Below are 20,796 nucleotides of genomic sequence, written 5' to 3' on the forward strand. Positions count from 1 at the left end.
AACGATGCGTATCTCGACGCAAACGTGTTTGTAACTAGTCAATCAATGAAACCCTGTAAGTTTTCTCTGTAAAATAGCAAAACGACGAATGTACGCCAGGCCTTGGAACCCCGTACATTTATCTGTTCTTTTGTTAGGTTATAATTGTCTTCTTATTTTTTTGTAGAAAAGCATTAGATCGTAAGCGAAAAAAACACTGGTTGGCGCCACGACGAGCCGACACCGTTAACGAATCGGGTGGTTCTCTCTTGTCCAATCGGCTCGTCGTCGTTCCACCAGCGGAAGAATGTATAATTCGACGATGAACACCGATGATTATTGTATAATTTTGTACGAGAGCATTTTGCACGCGAACGAAATCGGTTACATCGTCGTCGTCGTTGTCCCCGCGTTGTTGCACGTGCAACGAATGTATAAATGGTGCACGCGAGCGAGAATATAGGTGCTTAGTAGTAGATAATTTATTTCCTGTATATTGTTACATAGGACGATTAGAAGGCCTTTTTTCTTCGCCTGTCTCCTTCGTGCCCGGCGATTGAAAACGCGCGTGTCGCGCGCGGCGATTATGTAAAATACTGCACACGCCGATTGAATAAGGAATCGCGACGGCCGGCGAGCCTCTGTATATAGCACCGACTTGTTTATTTAAAGAAAAAAAAAAACATAATAAATAACGAACGTTTCTTTTTGTTACCCAGCACCTAATGGTAGCCAGTAAACCAGCATTTACCAAGGTAGACACATGTATGTATAGTTTCTTGCGTAAAATATTCGATTATTATTGTACCGTGAGTTTCATGTCGAATAAAACAATTCGAACTGTATTTCATCAGTGTGTTTTGATACACCAAGCACGACGTTTCGAGATCTGTTTTTCCCTTAAATCATTATAAACCGTCTGATCTCGAGATTGATTTTACAGGTGGGAAATTTAATGTTCGATTTGACCTCTACGATTTAAATTCGTACGCTCCGTCGTGATTTCAATGGGAGAAGTATGAATGTGAAATGAAACTTCTTTTTACGGAATTACGGTTATCGATCGAACGTTGTGGAATTAACATAAATTGCTTTTTACAAGCATACGAATATATATCCAGTCCCCAATTATTACTATGAACGCTAGCAGCCATATGTCGAAGCGAATTAAATTACACGACGTACAAAACGGAACGTATAATCTGCTTAATGAATATAAACGATCAAACGAGCAGTATTTAAAAAGTGTGATTGATCGAAAGAGGATACCAAATCCACCCCCACCATTAGACGGAACCGCGTGTCCACAGAAAAGTTGACTAACCAGAGACCGATGGCGCTGGAATCAGTTCGTTTTGTTGTCATCAGCCACATTTACGCTAAGTTGTTTTTACCAAGTTTTTAATGGAACGTATAATTTTCTATTCTTCCACCTAGCTTCGATCAAACGACAGAAAATGCGTAGGATGGTGGGGACCGTTCACACAAAATTTCCGAACGAATAACACGAGTGACAGTTGCCGTTGTGGGCTACACCTAGACATTTCAGGTTAGAAACCGTTAACCCACTTATTTCCGGAGCACTGTACATTCTTCTACCTGCCGACCGGTGTTCTATACATTTCATTCCATCCTCTAGGGACTAAGCGTCGTAGCATTAGTATGCAAACCAATACAAAGAATTTCATTCACTTCGTTCATTCCACAGTCATTACACCCTCTGACAAAACACAACTTCATCACAACACTTTTCGGCTGAAATTGTTTCAATTTTAAAACGAATGAAAACAATGGGGATTGTTGCATATTGTCTGGCTTAGCAATTGTTATTGTTTTGGTATAATTTCATTCTGTCGTGGTATAACCGGTGTTGTACGAATGATCATAGGTAGCTACAGTTATTAAATGGTGATTACCAGTGCCATGGAGAGGAGAATCAAGCTGAAAACACTGAATAGCCACATAACGTGCAAGATATGCAGAGGATATTTGATAGATGCCACCACTGTCACGGAATGTTTACACACTTTCTGCAAGAGCTGCCTGGTGAAACATTTGGAGGAGAAGCATACCTGTCCGACATGCCAAATAGTGATACATCAGTCACATCCCCTTCAATACATAAGCTTCGACAGAACTATGCAAGATATTGTTTACAAATTAGTTCCTGATCTCCAAGAAAGTTAGTGATCTTGTTATTCATTGAAGATAATGGGAGTCAGATGTGTTTTACTAAGTGCATTTCTTTTCAGATGAAATTAAAAGAGAAAGGGAGTTTTATAGAGCAAGAGGTTTACCATGTCCGAAAGATGTGCTACCCAATGCTGGTGATGTGGAGGAAGAAAAGGCAACAGCAGATGCACATGCAGAATCAGATTATCATCGTGCAGATGAACAGGTAAAATACGTCAGATAAAGCCTCTTTAGCTTTATCAGTATCTCACAGGATGAATTTGTTCTATGCTGATTCCTAGGTGAACGTGTGTTTGGAATGCATGAATACAAACTTGAAGACCCTGAAACGGAGGTTTATCAGGTGCTCTGCCCAAGCAACTATTACACATTTGAAAAAATTTATCGCGAAGAAAGTTCTCAACGGGATGGAGAAATATCGAGATGTAAGTGAACGATTAATGGGATTCTCGATATGACTCTTAGCTAACTGGTTAATTCGCTTCTTTACAGATTGATATTTTGTGCAATGACGAACTCTTAGGTAAGGACCATACATTAAAATTCGTGTACGTGACGAGATGGAGGTTCCGGGACCCACCGTTAAGGCTACAATATAGACCACGAATAGACATCTAAGACTAATATTTCTGTGTTCGATAAAATCACAAAGAATCTGTACCTACTTTATACATTTCCTAGTTCTATTCGTGTATCGCCCGTTGTAGTACTTATTTCTGTGTGCCCACGCAGCTGGGACATCGGGATTGAATTTTTGGAACGCGGAGAGACGGTTTCTTGCGACAGAAAGATGAAAGGAAAACGGCTTTAGACTTATATCTTTCTACCGTATCACTTTAACCAGAATACCAATAGTCATTAGCACGACGTATTTGTATAAAATAGGGAATCCCATCAGTATACACACTTGATTGTATCTTTCTTTGTTCTCTTCGAGTAGCTAGTGGTTCGAATCGTTTGCATATTGTCACAAATGAGTTACATTAACTCGACTCCTTATTATTAATTCGGTGCGTTACTTTTCACTCGAGCATAGGTTTTTCTGTAATTGTAGTAGTTATAAGTAGATCAAGTACGCAATGTGACACTGCGCGGGTGTGAGAATGAGAGAGTGTGAAAGAAATAGAGAGGGTATGTCTGTTCACTTGCAGTGTCGCAGAACGTGTTTCACGAGATATTTAGTTTGCAACGTTTCACACCGCAGTCATGACTTCGCACACTCTGCGTGTTCTTGCGTTGATTTTCCGTGAATAATTCAAGCATTCGTTCCGTGATACAAAAACGCCGGTTAGTGTCTTTTCGCGGGTATGCGGGTTCGTTGCGTTTTTTTCGTAATCGGCCACGGAGCAAGGGTCCCCCTTCTATTCGTAATCGTGTGAGACGCGGATTGTTCTTTTCTTTTTTTATACATGCCCCAATTGTAAATATAGAATATTTTTGACAGAATTCCAAGTAACATTGCGCGTAGACGCAGCTTTGTATTAGACGAAAACGGGAAGAAGAAAAAAATAGAAGGAAACAAAAAAGAGAAATCGGGCCCTAGACAGGAAGATGTCCAGGGCCCCTTTAACTTTGTATGTTTACGCACTGTACACACATTCTAACCCGGCCCCGAATTTCTCTCAATGCCGGACGACAAAATGAATTTTATTAGATGCGACATATTTTCTCGAGGGATTTGATATGGATAACGACGCGTTGAGCGGAACGCGGGGCATTTATCGCTTTGTAGTAGAATGAACTTGTTTCATCGGACAGCGTAAAGCGGGACAACCGTGTGATTGTATATAAATATTCTAGGAAAATGAAGTGAAGTCGACTTTACAAAGTAGCAGCATTTCATGAATGCTAGGGCTTGTACGTTGTACACTATGTGTGTATCTCCATAAATTATTAAATAAATATGTTTTGTACAGTACTAGTCCATTTTATAAATATCCATTCGCCTTTTGCCATTAAGATTTACTAAATGTTAGATACTTCTTTAGAAAAAAAACTATCACCGCGCATCATAATTTAAAATTTACCGCCCTTTTTCAAATCGAAATCAATATGTCGGATACAATCGAACTCTGTATCGAAGTCGATATCTCGCAATAAAGATGGACGTTTCATCCGAATCACGATTCCCGCCGAAATTGATACCGTTAACCGACATGTGAATGTCAGCAACAATTTAAACTATTAGAATGCCCTACAATCATTACGCGATAAATGCATTAGAGAATTGAATCTGACACTTCATGAGTACCCAAGAGAATCGAAATTCGTAAAGTGACGGTTAGATTATTTAACATCGGGCAGTTACCAAACTGTCGTTATGAGGGATCATCGGTAGAATACTAATTTCGAACAAATGATTCAAGGCGACCCTATCACGTAACATCGAATTGAAGAAAAGAATTTTAATCAGTCAGGCCAGAATTATAATCGCGTGACAACGCTTTTAACAATGCCTAAAAGAATCTGCATGATCATATATGCAACGAGCATACTTGCAAAGAGGGCATGCAAATTTCAATTTTTCGAATGATCATATATTTCAAATAAAACAAGAAAAACAGTTACAAATACTCACAAAATGTAAAACTGCCATTCGTCCGACGAACACACACAAAAAACACTAATTAGAACACAAAAAATTACGATAATTTTCTTTTAAAAAACGGAGCAAGGAACGACACGGCACCGGGCAAAATTTCGGACCGAACGCGACTAACGGTCGTCGTAGTGCGCATGCGCAGACGTTGAACAGATTAAAACAAGCCGACGCATGCGCAGTATATACTGAAGTAGTGTATAGTCAATGCGCGATTACTAGAGACCGTCGCTGCTCTCCAGCAGCACGGCAAACGCGATTTTTCTCGATTAATTTCCGATGAATTTGATTCGTGGAATTGGTGTTTTTTCGTACGCGTGGATCACGCACAGTCTCGCCAATAAATGAGCTTACAAGACAGCCTCTTTTCCCAGGACGTGGAGCACGACGTGACTCTGTTTTCGAGGGACAAAAGACGAAAAAGGTATGTGCCAAACGATCACGTTTCGTGATGCAGCGTCGAGCCTTTAAAGGTTAGATCAGTAGCTTTTTTACAGCGTGCCTTTGAACATTATTCGCCACTTTCGATTTCTTTCAACATTTACAATAGAGAAAACCGTGAAGCTTTCCCCCAAGAAGTCACTGAACTGCTGACTTCAGAATTGCAATGAGATACTTGACGTCTGTCAATGACACGAAAGATGAAATAGTATGCACCGTAAATAGCATCAGTTTTATAATTCACGATTTTACAACGCAAACGTATTAAATTTTATACGGTCCGGTTCATCTAGGTTATAAATCCGTTTGCATCCTTGACATACAATTTCATTGGTATCTGAAGGCACTTAAGACAAATCTTCAGGCCTTGAGGAATGAAGATGCCATAGAACCATTGAAAAACGAGCAATGATTTATCGAATTCTTTTACAGCCCCCGAGTAGACCGTTTATAAATATCTCAGTCCAAAGGAACATGACTAATATCATGGTTATCTCGGCGACGAACGTTGACTCCTATGTATTTTCGAGGATAGTCCCGTTACCTTACTGGATTTGATGGTTTCTTTTTAATTTTCGAGTAATCGGCGAACTTCGAACACCGGTACTTTTTCTCATCGTACAATTCTATTCTTAGCAAATGCATAACATTTTGAAAAATACAAAAGAGCCGCGAATCCACTGGCACTTTGCCGGAGAGAAATAAAAATCGCATGTCGATCATTTTTATCCCGATATTACGTTACGGGTGACGATCAGATCTGTTTTTAAATCGCCAACATTGGTTAAATAACCGTCTACATGCAGCGGCACTCGCATCCGCCGTGTGGTCATTAAGGAAAATTTGCACGGAATGCAAAGTTTAATGGAACGTATTATCTTCATCGACGATAATGGAAACAATGAACTCTGTGCTAATGGGTAGAAATATTGTGCACCATGAATGGCGATAGAAACATATAAAATAGTGATAAGCACAATAAATTTTCAGGTTTTCCTGTACAAAATATATTCTACGATTAATGCGTATAGGGTTAAGTACCAAATCAAGAGGTAACGAGGTCCAGTATGTTACATAAAAGGAGGAAAAAATCTCATAAACGTTAATGTTACACACGGCATTGCATAATTACCGAAACCAAGCAAAAGGGAAATTCCCGTTGCAGTCTGGTTTAAAAACAGGCCCTCACGAGTGTTATTCGTCGAGCTTGCGTCGCTTACCCGGAGTATGTCGCTCACGTCTACACGTGATTACGTGAACCATGCAACACTTACGAGATAGCATTCTGTTTCTTTTTTGTGGTTCAAGGCTCGTCGATTTGGTCGTCGTAGATCGTAATTAAAGAGATCAAGCCTAACGATCGGATCACGGGGATGGTCGTTTTGCTTGTCCTAGTCGATTTCTTTTTCGTCCAGACTTTCATCTAGGTAAGGGGTGGGGGATGGGAGGTGGAACCGATTTATCACGCTACACGGTCCGTTCCACCTGAACGGTTAGCGTGTAATTTAACTATCGCGTAACATGGAACGCCTCTGGTGATGGTGAAAACTTATTTCACTCGAGCATCCTCGCCAAATCGTTTATTTACGATAGAAAAACAAGAAAACAACGCGAACGTACGCTTCCTGTTCATCTTTTTCCGCACGCTTGGCTTCCAACAGGTGCAACGCGTGGCGCAGGTCACGTACGTTAATGCTCCAGTGATTCTTACCACTCTCGCAACTGTACAGCTTACGGTCCCTAACGGGTATGAATCATTCAAACTGTACTGGGCCCCACTCCACAGACTAAATTTCGGAAATACATTCTACACTGCGAAACAAAATCTGACCACTTCTAATGATCACCCCAATGATACTTCATAACTTCGACGTTATCCTCGGCAAGTGCAATACGGTAACCGTCGTGAAACACAATGACGGTACGTAATTTAAAACCATTGTTACCGGAACACTGTAGTCGCAAGAAAGAATAGGTGTCCTTGTTTATCTGATTCGTCTACTCTATGAAAGTCTTCTTCGTGCTTACAGTAATTCAAGATTCCACCATGCCTTATCGATTGTGTACACACTGCTCAAACGATTCTTGCCGTTCAAGCCACCTCGACTATCCGTAACAGTATTCAATCCCTTCTGTGTTTGTCTGTCGAACGCAACGACAGTTTTGCTAACGAACACGATTATTATGTAAATTCGTAACGGGGTCGTGTTGTGGGCCTCGGAATGCGGCCGAAACGCCGGGTATCGGGGAAGCAAGGATGGCTTCAGTTTGAGGAAACCGAACGAAGGAGAAAGTAAACGTTACAACGTTATGTAAAAGTCGTGAGTGAGCCGGCGTGTTCATCTGACGACGGGATACACGCTGGCCGAGTCGCCCGGGGCAAAAGGCGGTTACGTTCACCCGACAGAGCGCCGTCCTCAGTCCAGTCTCACTTTCAACCGCGTTCGTAACGTGTTCTTTTCACTTTTACAGGGTACTCGTCTTTCCGCCTGTAAACAACTATCGGAGGTTCATCATACACCAGTTTGTGCAGGATCGCTTCGACGACCTGCACACGTTCTCGATCGGTCAAGGCGTGGACAGACGGACCGTCGTGTGCTTCAAAAGTGACTTGATAAGGTACATCAAGGTGGTTCCACGTTTATTTGAGTGACTCGATAGATCAGGGTCTTGTTTACCCATGCAACGTCTGGTTGTACCTTCCGACCTGGTCGTAAATCTGTGCATTTTGCTCCGTTCGTGAATCCGGTGAGAATATAGATGCACGTTTTCAGTGGTTATAGTTAGATAAAAATGTACATACATATTTATATACTAGTCGTTAAAAGATTGTAAATAAGTATCTTTTTTGTGTAACAATTAGTATTTAATAACATTGTATATAACTATTTAACTGTATTATGAAATTGCATAAAATACTGGAAAACTGGAAATTTTAGAATATTTTTCTCCGTAACGTTTTGTGTATCGTAAATCACTGTCTTATATGTTAGTTAGTAATATACATATATTCTATCGTTATGTATGAAAACATATAGTTTAATGCGCTTAAAGTGAACTGTCAGATGAGCGTGATTTATGCGAAATTCGCTAACAGACTCGAGCGATTACGAAACGGATATACTGCTATGGAATTCTTACGACGTAGCAGTGGCAAACGAAAGTGAAACTGACCGCCTCAAGGTCGCGGTGGCGTACTCTGGATTTGACCAGTGGGCCCACCTTTGCGTGTCGTGGAAAGGCCGGACTAAAGTCGATCTACGTTTAATTCTCTGTTTTCATGATTCAAGGGATCCCAAGTTGAATGGTGTGCAGTGTAAATCGAGTCCGAAAGTCGCTGATTCGCTGCACGAGATGGGCGTCGAAGGACAACGGTCGCCCTCCGCATCACCGGAACGTGTACGAGTTCAAAGACCAGGTGATTAAAATAAAGCAGATTTTATTTCGAGAATAAAACGATCACAGAGAATGAGATATTTTACTTTTCTATTTGCTTTTTAGCGAAGGTTGTGCCAGCGGTTGAGATCTACAGGCCACCAGCTGCCAGAAGAGCCAGGAATGAACAGACGGTCACAGAACAAGTTCAAGCACAACCAACTATCGATTCGCCTTCAAATGTAAAGTAAGTTACAGAAATGATAAGTTAAAGAAATATTTAAATAACTTTAATACGTTTACGAAGGACTACCCGCCAAAAAAGGCCAGACCGTGCCGTTTACGTTCCGAGGGCTCGTAGAAGCTTAGAAACTGAAGGAAGCCCGCAACCATCAGAATCTGCTCGTGCAAACCGCACAGCTAAAGATGCATTAACATCCTCCTCCTCCCATGGGCAACCGAAGTCGAATTCAAATCTAAAAGAAATAGAGTCTGATAGTCGGCAGAGTGCGGAATGTGTGAAAAAGTTATCAAACACATGCTCTGATAAATATCAAAACCACCCGGAGAGTGAAATTAGTCAGTGTCTTCGGGTAGATTCGAAAAATACAACCACTTCAGGCCCTTCAGTGGTGTCTGTTGCAGAAGTTTGCAACGAAGTAAAATGCGAACAGCTGAACAACACGAGCGAGGACGTGCCAAACAAATCAAACGAATCCGCTGTTCCAGACGCTGAATGCGAAAGAACTGGTGTATTTCAACCGCAGACTGTTAAAGAGGATGAAATGTCTAGTAATTCTAGTGAGGATAAGACTAGTTTAGATTCAGTTGAAGCGTGTGTAGATAACGAAGTTAATGTTGACAAAGACTTAGAGAGATCTGATAAATATAAGGACGATGTTGTTGCAATATCCACGACGAATAATAATAAAACAAACGAGAAATTTTCGTGTAAGGATGAAATAACGAATAAGAGGAACACGCAAATAATAGATGACAGTGGGGTATTAAACGTTTTAATTATCTCAGATGTTGTACAAAAAGACACGCCGCCTGTCAAAGAAGTTACCCCTACTCCCATAACGCCGCCGGAGAAGAAAGTGAAGAAAATCGAAAGGCAAAAGAGCAAACCGGCGTCACCACCATCTCCGCCAATTAAAAAGATAAACCGAGACGAATGTGACTGGGATAGTTTGTTCGACGACAACGGTGATTGTTTAGATCCAACCCTGATTGAAGAGGCAAGCATTTGCACATGTATTTTCTTTTTCTTTAATTTCGAAACATGACGATCGTTTTAAGATAACTTCGTTTTCAGTTAACCTCGGCCGTGGGTGACGTTATGATAGAACAACCGAAAAACGATTACAAATCATACACACGACACATCGAAGTGTCCAGCGACGAATATGCTCATGTTCTTGAAATATACAATTTCCCCTCGGAATTTAAGACCAGCGACCTAGCTGCTGTTTTTAGCCCTTTCAAAAACGGCGGGTTCGAATTGAAATGGGTAGACGATACGCATTGTCTTGGTGTTTTCAGTAGCCCTCTTGTTGGTAATTACAAATACGCAATATTATCATCTACACATATTGAAATGCAACAATTACTCACGTGTTTAACGTTTAGCCGCTGAAGTTCTGGCGTCGGATCATGCGTTTGTGAAAACGAGACCATTGAGTGAGGCAACAGCCCTGAGTAAAACGAAAGCGAGGAGGAGCGCAGAATTTTTGCAACCGTACAGAAGTCGTCCAGAAACTTGTGCGGCGTTAGCTAGACGACTAGTTACGGGTGCGTTAGGCGTGAAATTAGCCACAGCTAGGCAAGAACGGGAACACGAGAAAAACATTCTTCGCGAAGCTAAAGGTAAGTACCATCTTCGTTTATGGATCGAGTGAGACACCGTTGCCTGTGCAAGTGCCAAGAATTCTGAACCTTCTGAAAATTAAACGAAGATAGAATTTTCACATTCATCTGTATTGTGTACAAATTATATTTTCTTTCAGAAAAACGAAGATTAGCGAACAAACAGCGGGATGATGTCTGGGAAGGCATAATTCCTGAAAAGTAGCATTATCTGTGAGTAATGTAATGTTACATTGGTGAATTATTTACACGAAATGTAAGTGTGGCGTGACATTTACATGCATTTGTGCCTTACTCATCTATTTTTCATCTTTGACAAACTCATTTGTCGAGAACTGATTGGGCTATTGGTTACGGGAACACATGGGTTGACTTCTGCCAATAGATGAGTGCGGCATGACGGAAATACCGATTACGGATCATACTCGTTTGGGACTGGTAAATGAGTTTCTAGCGTTCGTTTCATTTCTATATATGTGCATATCACAATTGTCCAGACCAGTTGAGTACGAGCGTGCCTATTGCACTGTTTTTTAATTGAAAGAAGGTATCAAGTATTTTAAGTGATATTCTTAGACACAGGACGGTTTACCGTGCCGACATTAGAAAAACTATAGAGACAGAAGTAGGAACGTTTTATGATATGGTTATATTCTTACCTCGACAGTTGCCTCTGTTAGAAATTTATATATACGACGTCAAATAATGCTGTGTTGTGCAATGATAATACGAGACAATAAGTTAGAATTCGTAGAAAATAATACGATATTTCTGTATCATGTGCACACGCGCGTGTGCATGCGCATACATCGATTTTTGCTACAGTGATATGTAATCAAAACGTGTCTTCACAGAGTTATGATTTTCACTACGGAAACTATTAATGAAATACAAAGTGCATAAATCGTCTGTACAACGTAAAAACATATTGTAGTTGTGAATTGTATTGCTACTTATATACATATATATTTCTGTTATATGAATGTTAAAATTTGACGCACAATCACGATATCTACACATATTGCAGACTTATTATGCCAGAAAAAAAAAGGAAAACACAGAACTGCAGATTGTATTTTTATATACAATTGTTACCAACAGAGGAATAAAAATATGTATCGCCAAATCCTAGTCAATGTACGCAAGGAACATGTTACCTATATTGTATGTTATATTGCCGAATTTTGTCCACGAGTTGACAAGAGGATGCAACAAAGCAAACAAAAAAGGAATAAAAAATATTTTATGTACCATACTCTTTTTACATTATATTTTCCTTACACTTAGAATCTGAATACAATTTTTTAACATAGTACCAAAGAATACAAATTTTAACTGATCAAAGTGGTTTTAAAAATGGCAGCAAGTACACTGTACGTAAAAGGTACATATGTAATTGAAAAAGTTGATTATATGTACAGAGTGTTCGGCTACTGGTGTCAGAAACTCTTTAAAAGATGATTCCACGTGTCAAAATATAACGAATGCCAGAAACGACGAAATTGTGTTGGAAGTTTCATTTTATTTTGACACGTAAAATCAATATAAATATAAACAACCTCGATTACCATTTTCCTCCCTTCTTTTTCTTTTTCTGTTGCACTTTGCGCTGTTGTTGTCGCGGACCGGTAGTTTCCACCGCGGGGCTAAGTCGTGGATTAGGGGAACGCTTAGCATTCGTAGGCATTTTAGTGATATCGCTGTTAAAATAATAAAACCTTATTAACACCATTTGTCCAGAATTAAAAAATAATATTTATGAATGTATTGCTTTTAATACGTACTACAGATCGCTAGCTCCAGCCGCAGCACCCTGAGTACCCTTCATAGCAACATCTCGGTTTCTCCTATCACGTTTCTTTCTAAATCCGCTACGCTCGTGTCTCGGTAACCATCGTTCAGGATGGGGTGGAACATTTGGATCATAATTCTTAGGCAGTTTTCCCTTGCGTTTACGTTTCTTACGTTTCTTTTCTGTGAGATCAACATTAGGTTTGCTAAACAAGAAAAAGATTCACGTAAGATTCCATGAAAAATGTTTTCCAATTACAGATCGTTACTCGGATAAGAAATAATTACCCCGGCGATGGTTCGATCTTTTTCTTGATCACCTTTGTACCTATTACCCAGTTACTACTCTCCAAAGCATCCACATCAGTTCTCTCGGAAAGATCATGAAGAGGCGGCAAGCGTTTGGATAGAAGTTGCGCCTTTTCAGGACAGAACTGTACATAAGCCACTACTAACTGTGCCAATGTTTTCGTGTCTGAAGGCGAAGCATCCACCATTTCTTGCAGAATATCTGCTGCTACCTTGATTTCACCTCCACGAAGGTAGAAGTCAGCGGCCTGCCGCCATAGCTCTCCCAAGTTAGCAGTAGTTTCCTAAAGGGAAACGTTAAGTAAGACCTTTGGCTCTTATTTTGATAAGAAAACTAAAGAGTAATTATGAGAGGAGGAACACATTTACCTTATTTTTCTTATAATAATTCACGGCATTCTTAAGAGCGACCGACGCTTTCTCACGAGTATTATTAGCCATGTGAAGAGTCACAAGTGCGCTGACGATACCAGGTAGTGATCTGTCCCTTTCGTTTAAATTTTCAAGAATCTCAATTGCCTCTTGTCTCTCATCCTGACTTAGCAACAACTGGACGCACACCAATTTCATTTGCAACTCTTTTTCTCCAGTTGCATATTGAATCAACAATTTGGCTGCTTCCTTTGCTTTGCCCTCTTTACCAAGCTGCACTGCTTTAACGAACATTGCATCTGCAGCTAGTGCTGGGTGGTCCTTTGCAAGCTTGTTGCACAATGATTGACACTGTTCTGCCTGTGTAGGTATAGAACATGTCATGTAACATAAACAGTGATAGTATAAAAATATCATTAACAAAGTTCATACCTGATCAGTATAAAAAGCAAGTAGGCACTGATTGTATGCAATGTTCCTTCTTTGCCTGGTAGTTAATTTGTGTTCTAAACTATCATGGGTAGCACTCTTCATCCTCTTTTTGCTGTCAAACACGTTTTGATCCTTATTGTGGCATACAAGATTATTGCTTGCAACTGCTACCAGAGCTATGTCATCTGGTTTTGCTTTCAAAGCAGAAGTGTACAATGCTTGGGCTTCTTTCTCGCGACCTTGAAGCTGAAGACAACATCCAAGCTGAACTCTGATAATTCCCAATTCATCTTCTATTTCTTCTTCAGCTACCCCATCTTCCTCTAGACCTTCCTTGCACATTTTCTCAGCTGCTCTAAGCTTCCTCTCTGCTTCTATTAAAATTGCTCTGTCCCCTTTGTTACCTTGAGCAATTAAACGACATGCTGCATTGTATGTCAATTCGTATGTATCCTCACGTAAGCCAAGCTCTTCCACATTCTGTTAATCATTTAACCCAAATTAAATGGTATAAAAATAATGCATTACTTCCAGTTAGTACAAAACTTACAGAGCCTTCTATTGCTAAGTTAACAACTACAGCTGCAAGGTTTGCTTCCCTTTCATCTTCATATTCATGACTATTTTTTATTATATCCCTATATAGGCTGAAACATTCTTCGTATCTCTCTAGTCGGTACAATATTTGTGCCCTTAGTTCCTTAAGCTTTAATGAAGTATTGGATGCATTGTCTACCACCTTCAATGCTTCGGGCACTTGATTCAGTCGATATAAGCAATAGGCTTTTTCAAAATCTAAGTTACTGTAGAAGAACAAAAATTAATTCTAATAGAATATTAAACATTAGCAGAGTAAGCGAATTTTTGTTCAGTTCCAACTTCCGTAAATTAATCCATAAAAATCTATATCTGCAGAAATATTAGTCTACTAATAACAGCCACTAATCGCTTCTAAATGATCAAGGCCATGTAATAGAAATTTCATAGGAGATGGTCATCAAGAGATAGAATATAGTATTTATCAACATAAACAATCTTACACAGCCACTTTAGGGTTCTTAATAATAAACTGAAGGGCATCATTGAATTTGGATAGTTGAATGCAACAAATAATTTTGCAGTGAAAAGCAGCTTTTTCATCTTGATGGAGACCTAAAACTGAATAATTTTCTGCTTTAAGTATATGTCATCTTGAGAAATTGAAGCGCAGGTTATGTGAAAAATAAATTTACTGAAATCAATTTAATTCGTGGATTCAGAGACACTTACTTTTATTCGCAATTTTTAAAGCCTTCTCGTATTCTCCGTTTTGCCCTAATTTATTTAATTCCCCGTAAAGCGCGGGCAGATTAATCTCTTTAGTAGCCATGTTGTTCACTTATCAAGCATGTCCAACGTGGAACCAATTTGACGATAAAACATGGCATATGCCTGCACTTTCTTTATGGGTCCCCTTCTTCAAAGTAAAATTATTCCCTAAGCATTAGTGAATTTATTCATTAACTTTATGAATGAAGGAAGAAATTCGCCAAAATCGAGGACGACAAAAATAAAAAATATATTTTACTTAGGTATTTCAGATTGTTCATTGCAATCTCCTGAATTGACACTGGTAGATATATAGTAGGTGCAATTATAATTGAAGGATACGCCTGGCAAGTAAAAACTAAAAAAAGTATTAAAAACATTATTGTCAATCTGTAAAAGCAATTGCACAGCTGCTAGATTGTTTATTGAACTTTATCTCGACCATACTGAGCAATAAACTCCCGCAAAAAAGCGTGCAATAATTAAATATTTAAAAAAATTAATTAAGTACCAAAAGTGCAAAGCCATTTACAATCATAGATGTATTAACTGTAGTTATCTGTTTCTGAAAATTGTTGTCAGATGGCACCACATTATCGATTTCTAAGTATCTCGCGCTTTTTTAAAAAGTTGCAGAATTCATTATTTTATTTTTATTTATTGTTTTTTTTTTTATTAATTTTTGACAAATTGATGGTAGGAATAGAAGTGAAAATATATACTGGGATTGATGAATAACATGCAAGTATCATTTAAGAGTTGTTGACAATGAAAAAAAACTTGTAAATTCAATCTTAATCACTGTTTATTTATACTAACATAATACAGAAACCAATATAATCTTCGTGTTATATTCTGACTATTACTTAGCCTTTAGAAGACTATTTAAGACACATTACACCGCTTCCACGGACTTCTTACACTCGTTCTCTCCAGCTAGAATATTATTCAATGATTAATATATATTATTACATTATTTACAACAATCATTGAACACATTATACATAATACTTACTGACGTTCTCACATTTCTTTACAGCATTTAGAATGTCATCTGTGGACAGATCATCCAAGATTACCTTTTTGACGGCGTCTACATTTATCGAACCATCTTCCTTCATTTGCAGTAAAAAAAATCATAGAGAAAAATAGACGGTCACCCATACATTGAACAATTTGTTAATTTCTACGTTAACCTGCGATCAATTTCATTTATAAATCATCACTTACGATACCATCCTTCATCGTACAAGCAGTCATGCAATCGAGCTCCTTCTGGTCCACCGGATTGGTGACCATTTTTTTGACGATGTCTAAAAAATTGTCGATTTATTTTCTGCTCTCAATGAATCATCAGCGTGCATTAATTAACTGGATGTTTATGCAAATTGCAAAACCGTATTCTTCAATATCAATGCATAACCGAATCGTTAATATTAGCAACAATTTAAGCTCACCTGCCATGATTCCTATGGCCCTCACACACTCATTGTATTTTTCGTATTGCGGTTTGTCCGTCCAGTTCTGTTGCGCCTGCAATTTATAAAATTTATCGAAAATAGGAAACTCGATTCGTCAAATATAGAAAATACAAATGGCGAGTCGTAAGTTTTGAATCGGTGTTAATGATCCCGGGCTTCTAAGTTTCTAAAACGCGTGCAACATATGATTTGCAAGCGGTAAGTAATATTAACAGGAACAAAAACAAACGTTTTGATTAATTACGAAAGTACGGAAATTCTGAAATTTACTAGGGCGCTTCCGATACACAGGCACAGGAAAATGACAATGGTCTTCATGGTTGTTCGTCGAAAACTAAGAAACGTTCACCGACAACCAAATAGGTACACGATCGAACGCACACCGTGGTTTGAATGATCAATCTGTTTCAACAGTTTTTATAGTCCCATATGAAACTACGATTCGCGTTATCACGTCGTATGTTTCTCGGCTTCCCATCGCCATGTAATTACTTTTCTGTTCTACGAGCACGATTTGCATCACTTTTCACTAGCAGTCGATGATTAACAATACCCTAATATACGTGATGATTACATAACAATTCGCAGAATGACAATGGAGAACTTAAATTTTTATGCGTTTGTTTCTTCGGCGAGCAAATGGCACGGGCCAACATTAGTGCTTTTTATAGAAATGTACAATTAATGTCAGTCTATTGGATTTAGTACTAAATAACTATTTACCACCGACAGATTCTGTCTGGATTAACATTTTCGCGTTGGGGGAAGATTTTATCGATTGATCGGAATGGAAACACAATTTGATAAAACAATTGATACGACACGGTCGACGGTTTGTTCCTTATCGGTTTTTATAAAAACGATTTTCAGAACGACTAGCCAACAATGGTCGATTCATTTTTATGAGTGGCAGGAAGATTTATCGTCGGTTGGAACGATTACCCCGGATCGTAAAGAAATAACAGTCAAATGTATTATGGGTGTGGACCAGAGGCAGTGAAGGGCAAGCAAACAGAATAGCCAGTCATTCGCTCCACAGCTCTGTTAACGTTCGTTTCCTATTGAACATAAAGTAAGAAGACATTGCTTTCCTTTTAAACATAAATTATGTACCAAGATTATACCGAATTGTGATAGATTCCGTGATTTTTGAAGAAACGAAAGAGTAAATCGGAGGAAGAATCAACTGTGGTGCCTCGATGGAACATCAGATTCGAAGTGTTTATTGCTCAAATTCGATAATATTACATATACAAATTGATGCGTGGGCCCTCACAATTATTGACTCAAAACTGCCATCATTTTTTCGAGAAAAGATTTACCAACTACCCAAGAAATACTGTAAGTGTGTAGAAAATGATGAGGAATATTGTTAAAACTAGACTGTATTTTGTTTTGTAAATTAACAATAATTCTATGGAAGGAAGGCTATGAATTAACTTGTACAATGTAAGCCACTCATAGCTCTTCAGAATCCTCAATGTACCAAAACCTTTAATTTCGAGTAACCACGTTGAAATATCGAAAAAGTTTAAGCATCGTGCAGCAGAATATCTTAAATTTATGTTACTTGTAGAATACTTTCTATTATCACATATATAATACCAAAAAACAATGAACAATTACTTGAAGGTTTTGCATTTGACAAAAAAAATTATGTTTATATTAATATTTTGACAACCAATATTTCTTTGGCAATATTTATGTACACATTCACGGATTGTTAATGTTTTCAGTAGAATGGGTACAGGAATGGATCGACGAAAGTGGATAATCGCATCACGGATCAGACAAGCAGAAAATCTCACGTTACAAGAAAACGTTCTATCCTGTATTTCGAGCATCAGGGTGAAACAAGAAATAATACATCAATCATTGCTAGCGACTAATTTATTAATTTATATCTACACACGTTAAACAAATTCGCCACATACATCGGACATCGGTTAAATCAATGGTTTACAATACAGACTATTTAGTGAAGTAAGGTGAACTGTTTGTTCTCCTTGAAACATTTGATCAGCTTGGCCGCCTTGTCGCAGTCATTGGCACCGGCTGAAACGAGCATTAACAATTTCATTAATTCACGTAAAATGAAGCGAGGTTCTATCTATTATTGAGCCCGTGGTGTTAACAGAAAAGAAATTGTCTCCGATCGAATTTCCGGAGGATCTACTTACTGGTATCTTTGCACTTGTTGATGAGATCATCGACCTGCTCTTTAGGAACGCTGGCGGGAACCCTCTTCCTGGTGATTTCTTCGTTGACGGATCCGTCTTGGTTCATCTGGTGCAGAAACACGAATTATTAAATTGTTTTCAATTATTAAAATTCATTGACCAGTTGTGATTCAGGCTTCTGGTCGTAAATGGAGTCATTTGGGAAAAGTCATCGCAACGCTTCGCCATCTTTGCGACCTGAACTCATCAAGGATTAGAAAACACACCAATGGCGATAAAGTATGCGTTGGACTGTATGAATTTTTCCAAGTGGTCACGACGTATTATTTTTTAATTACCGAAATAGTCTCTGTACTTACGATTCCAATCCTCTTCAGCATACAGGAGCCGAAGCAGGCCAGTTTCTCGTCGTTCTCAGCGACATTGCCGTTCTTCGCGTCTTCCACCGTCTCTGAAGTAACAATATTAATTATTATCAACTGATGATCTCGCGGTTGAAACTTGTAGTTTAAAATTGTACGGGACTCGAAAATCCAAGTAAAAGTTCAGAAACTTTTAACAATGATGAAAACTCGGATCGTGGAAGTCGTAAGTGGTTCAAGTAATTTGTATTTTTGGTATATTTATTTTATAATACTGAGTTTCAGACTTACGTGCGTCAACACCGGTTTCTGCGAGACAGTGCGTCTTGTGCGCTGCAAGCTTGGCCTTTTGCTCATCTGAGAGAACCTATGGAAAAACCAGAAGTACAATATTAGATAAGAACACAATTAACCACAAAAATAATTTTGAATAAGTATTCATTATCGCCTCCAATATCAACGTAACAGTTCGAACTGTTGACGTCTGACTAGCCGAAATCCACACAAAGCAAGTCTCTATTAGCAAATCTGTCCCATAAATGACGAAACCGTTGTTGGAATTCAATTGCAGACACCGAGATCTTGTCGAGACTACACCAAATTCTTATAAATTATAAATACAGAATTACTGATAATTCCGAACAGTGATAAAATTCTTCTCCAAACGTAATCGCACAGTGTCGGGTTTCGGGGTTATCGATTAATTCGACTGGAAACATCGGAAATCGCTTGCTTCTTGCATCAACAGTATGTCACTCTCAACAAATATCTCATTTATATTAATACAACAATAAACAAAAAAGAAAAACAGTCTATTCAACTGTTTAATCCCTGTAATCAAAATGGAAGGAGTCTCGGAAAAGACAATCTCAACATTGAAAAAGGCACCAATTTTTGTAGCGTCTAAGGATCTACCGATCGTACAGAAAATTTTACACGGGAGAGGAGAATTCGTAAGAAAACGAGTATTTTACCGCCGACTGGACAGCGACGAAGCAGAGGGCAGCGACAACGAAGATGGCCTTCATGTTTGTTTTCGGTGGTTCTTGTGTGACGTTCAGTGGATGTTCAACACGGTGATGCTCGCTGAGGAACTGTACGCACGTTGGATCCTCCTCGCGTTTTTATAGTTCTAGATAGGATCGGCCACACATACACGACACTGACGTGTCACAGGTTCTCCTTCCATCAGCCGGCGAACCGAGCTGACGACTTTTAATTTTTCGGTCAAAGGCATCCAAGTGTATTTGGCCTCTGGTAAAACGTACCATAATATGTCCGCTTACGCAACACACGACGAAGGATGTACATAAAGAATTACACGTCTGCATAAAGGACCGGTATACCGGCTTTTTGTCTGCTCCAATTAAAAAAAAAAACAAAAATTTATCTTACTTCCCCCGTCCACTCATCGATCTTCTTTTTCTTTTTCGATTATTGGGAGACCTTCGGTGCCATATTCGACTAGGTGGACAGGGGAATATTTCGCTTCTCTTGTCTTATCTGTCGACTTTCAACGGAGACGTTTCTTTAGTCGCAAATAAAGTGGCCGTTACCAGTGATCTTGGTCGAGAATGTTTACCGATTAATGTTCATTTTTTACGTAACAGTACTTTTTCTTTTGTAATGCGTCACTTTGTTAACACTCGAATGGTAAGGTGGACTATAGAGACGGGTAAAAAAAATCTTACCGTTAGAGGGTTAAGATTATACGATTAAGATTATATAGTCTTCGAAACTGATTAGCATTTACGACGAAATTTAAAATTCCCTCCGCGTCTTGCCCGCAGAGCTTCCTTTACGATCAGGACAAAGGTTTCTGACATTTTTGTATTCTATTGGTGACGGATCCTTCGACCGATGAATTAGTAACTATTTCTGGATGCTTTACAGTTGACATACCCTGGAAAAAAAAACATTGATAGAGAGGAAATAAGTGAAATAGAAACGCTGAAACGGAAAAATTAAATCGCTCAGAAACACACAGAATTGTACCTATTTCCACGGTTTCATGGAAACGTACGCTCGAATTTCATTTAAATAATTTACAGATCATTCTCATTTTTTATCCTCACCTCGTCGACGATCAATCCCATATCCTGCAA

General features: G+C 38.9%; 5 protein-coding genes across 6 annotated transcripts; 2 read left to right on the forward strand and 3 right to left on the reverse strand.

The window, feature by feature from the left end:
* The first annotated feature begins 1,333 nt into the window (after window positions 1-1,333).
* On the forward strand, window positions 1,334-2,951 carry LOC107190535 (polycomb group RING finger protein 3). Its single transcript, XM_015579344.1, has 5 exons — window positions 1,334-1,528; window positions 1,868-2,161; window positions 2,232-2,377; window positions 2,454-2,597; window positions 2,665-2,951. Exons 2-5 carry the CDS (start codon window positions 1,885-1,887, stop codon window positions 2,788-2,790), a joined length of 693 nt encoding a protein of 230 aa, XP_015434830.1. The 5' UTR covers window positions 1,334-1,528; window positions 1,868-1,884; the 3' UTR covers window positions 2,791-2,951.
* A 2,097-nt stretch (window positions 2,952-5,048) lies between these two features.
* Window positions 5,049-11,185, forward strand: LOC107190551 (R3H and coiled-coil domain-containing protein 1). Of its 2 annotated transcripts, XM_015579367.1 has the most exons (9): window positions 5,049-5,195; window positions 7,685-7,831; window positions 8,503-8,630; window positions 8,714-8,834; window positions 8,895-9,538; window positions 9,617-9,828; window positions 9,906-10,146; window positions 10,220-10,456; window positions 10,597-11,185. In XM_015579367.1, the coding sequence occupies exons 1-9, from the start codon at window positions 5,116-5,118 to the stop codon at window positions 10,659-10,661; spliced, it is 1,875 nt and encodes a 624-aa protein (XP_015434853.1). In that variant the 5' UTR covers window positions 5,049-5,115; the 3' UTR covers window positions 10,662-11,185. The 2 variants fall into 2 exon arrangements, with proteins under 2 accessions (XP_015434853.1, XP_015434852.1); XM_015579366.1 differs by having other exon boundaries at window positions 8,895-9,828.
* Window positions 11,186-11,806: 621 nt separating this feature from the next.
* LOC107190553 (signal recognition particle subunit SRP72) lies at window positions 11,807-14,756 on the reverse strand. The gene is made up of 8 exons (XM_015579370.1): window positions 14,630-14,756; window positions 14,401-14,518; window positions 13,911-14,163; window positions 13,361-13,840; window positions 12,926-13,288; window positions 12,536-12,840; window positions 12,241-12,453; window positions 11,807-12,156 (listed from the first exon to the last, which is right to left on the reverse strand). Exons 1-8 carry the CDS (start codon window positions 14,727-14,729, stop codon window positions 12,021-12,023), a joined length of 1,968 nt encoding a protein of 655 aa, XP_015434856.1. The 5' UTR covers window positions 14,730-14,756; the 3' UTR covers window positions 11,807-12,020.
* Window positions 14,757-15,563: 807 nt separating this feature from the next.
* LOC107190493 lies at window positions 15,564-16,469 on the reverse strand. Its single transcript, XM_015579303.1, has 5 exons — window positions 16,420-16,469; window positions 16,126-16,201; window positions 15,899-15,981; window positions 15,684-15,783; window positions 15,564-15,604 (listed from the first exon to the last, which is right to left on the reverse strand). The coding sequence occupies exons 1-5, from the start codon at window positions 16,465-16,467 to the stop codon at window positions 15,564-15,566; spliced, it is 348 nt and encodes a 115-aa protein (XP_015434789.1). The 5' UTR covers window positions 16,468-16,469.
* Window positions 16,470-18,021: 1,552 nt separating this feature from the next.
* On the reverse strand, window positions 18,022-19,797 carry LOC107190564 (general odorant-binding protein 56d-like). The gene is made up of 5 exons (XM_015579386.1): window positions 19,666-19,797; window positions 18,983-19,058; window positions 18,689-18,780; window positions 18,330-18,435; window positions 18,022-18,204 (listed from the first exon to the last, which is right to left on the reverse strand). The coding sequence occupies exons 1-5, from the start codon at window positions 19,717-19,719 to the stop codon at window positions 18,125-18,127; spliced, it is 408 nt and encodes a 135-aa protein (XP_015434872.1). The 5' UTR covers window positions 19,720-19,797; the 3' UTR covers window positions 18,022-18,124.
* Between the last annotated feature and the right edge of the window lie 999 nt (window positions 19,798-20,796).

This window comes from Dufourea novaeangliae, unplaced genomic scaffold, assembly GCF_001272555.1.
Source record: "Dufourea novaeangliae isolate 0120121106 unplaced genomic scaffold, ASM127255v1 scaffold187, whole genome shotgun sequence".
Taxonomy (NCBI): domain Eukaryota; kingdom Metazoa; phylum Arthropoda; class Insecta; order Hymenoptera; family Halictidae; genus Dufourea; species Dufourea novaeangliae.

Excerpts from the sequence above, each read along its gene's own strand:
- LOC107190535 (XM_015579344.1), top strand. The coding sequence starts at position 1,885 with ATGGTGATTACCAGTGCCATGGAGAGGAGAATCAAGCTGAAAACACTG. Across the intron at positions 2,378-2,453 it reads ATCATCGTGCAGATGAACAG|GTGAACGTGTGTTTGGAATG; the intron begins GTAAAATACGTC and ends GCTGATTCCTAG. Across the intron at positions 2,598-2,664 it reads GGATGGAGAAATATCGAGAT|ATTGATATTTTGTGCAATGA; the intron begins GTAAGTGAACGA and ends GCTTCTTTACAG.
- LOC107190551 (XM_015579366.1), top strand. The coding sequence starts at position 5,116 with ATGAGCTTACAAGACAGCCTCTTTTCCCAGGACGTGGAGCACGACGTG. Across the intron at positions 7,832-8,502 it reads TTCAAAAGTGACTTGATAAG|GGATCCCAAGTTGAATGGTG; the intron begins GTACATCAAGGT and ends TCATGATTCAAG. Across the intron at positions 8,835-8,894 it reads GATTCGCCTTCAAATGTAAA|GACTACCCGCCAAAAAAGGC; the intron begins GTAAGTTACAGA and ends ACGTTTACGAAG.
- LOC107190553 (XM_015579370.1), bottom strand. The coding sequence starts at position 14,729 with ATGGCTACTAAAGAGATTAATCTGCCCGCGCTTTACGGGGAATTAAAT. Across the intron at positions 14,164-14,400 it reads AAGAACCCTAAAGTGGCTGT|TAACTTAGATTTTGAAAAAG; the intron begins GTAAGATTGTTT and ends GTTCTTCTACAG. Across the intron at positions 13,289-13,360 it reads TTGCTTTTTATACTGATCAG|GCAGAACAGTGTCAATCATT; the intron begins GTATGAACTTTG and ends ATACCTACACAG.
- LOC107190493 (XM_015579303.1), bottom strand. The coding sequence starts at position 16,467 with ATGAAGACCATTGTCATTTTCCTGTGCCTGTGTATCGGAAGCGCCCTA. Across the intron at positions 16,202-16,419 it reads TGTGTATCGGAAGCGCCCTA|GCGCAACAGAACTGGACGGA; the intron begins GTAAATTTCAGA and ends TATAAATTGCAG. Across the intron at positions 15,982-16,125 it reads GGCCATAGGAATCATGGCAG|ACATCGTCAAAAAAATGGTC; the intron begins GTGAGCTTAAAT and ends ACAATTTTTTAG.
- LOC107190564 (XM_015579386.1), bottom strand. The coding sequence starts at position 19,719 with ATGAAGGCCATCTTCGTTGTCGCTGCCCTCTGCTTCGTCGCTGTCCAG. Across the intron at positions 18,436-18,688 it reads TGCTGAAGAGGATTGGAATC|ATGAACCAAGACGGATCCGT; the intron begins GTAAGTACAGAG and ends TTTCTGCACCAG. Across the intron at positions 18,205-18,329 it reads CAACAAGTGCAAAGATACCA|CCGGTGCCAATGACTGCGAC; the intron begins GTAAGTAGATCC and ends TGCTCGTTTCAG.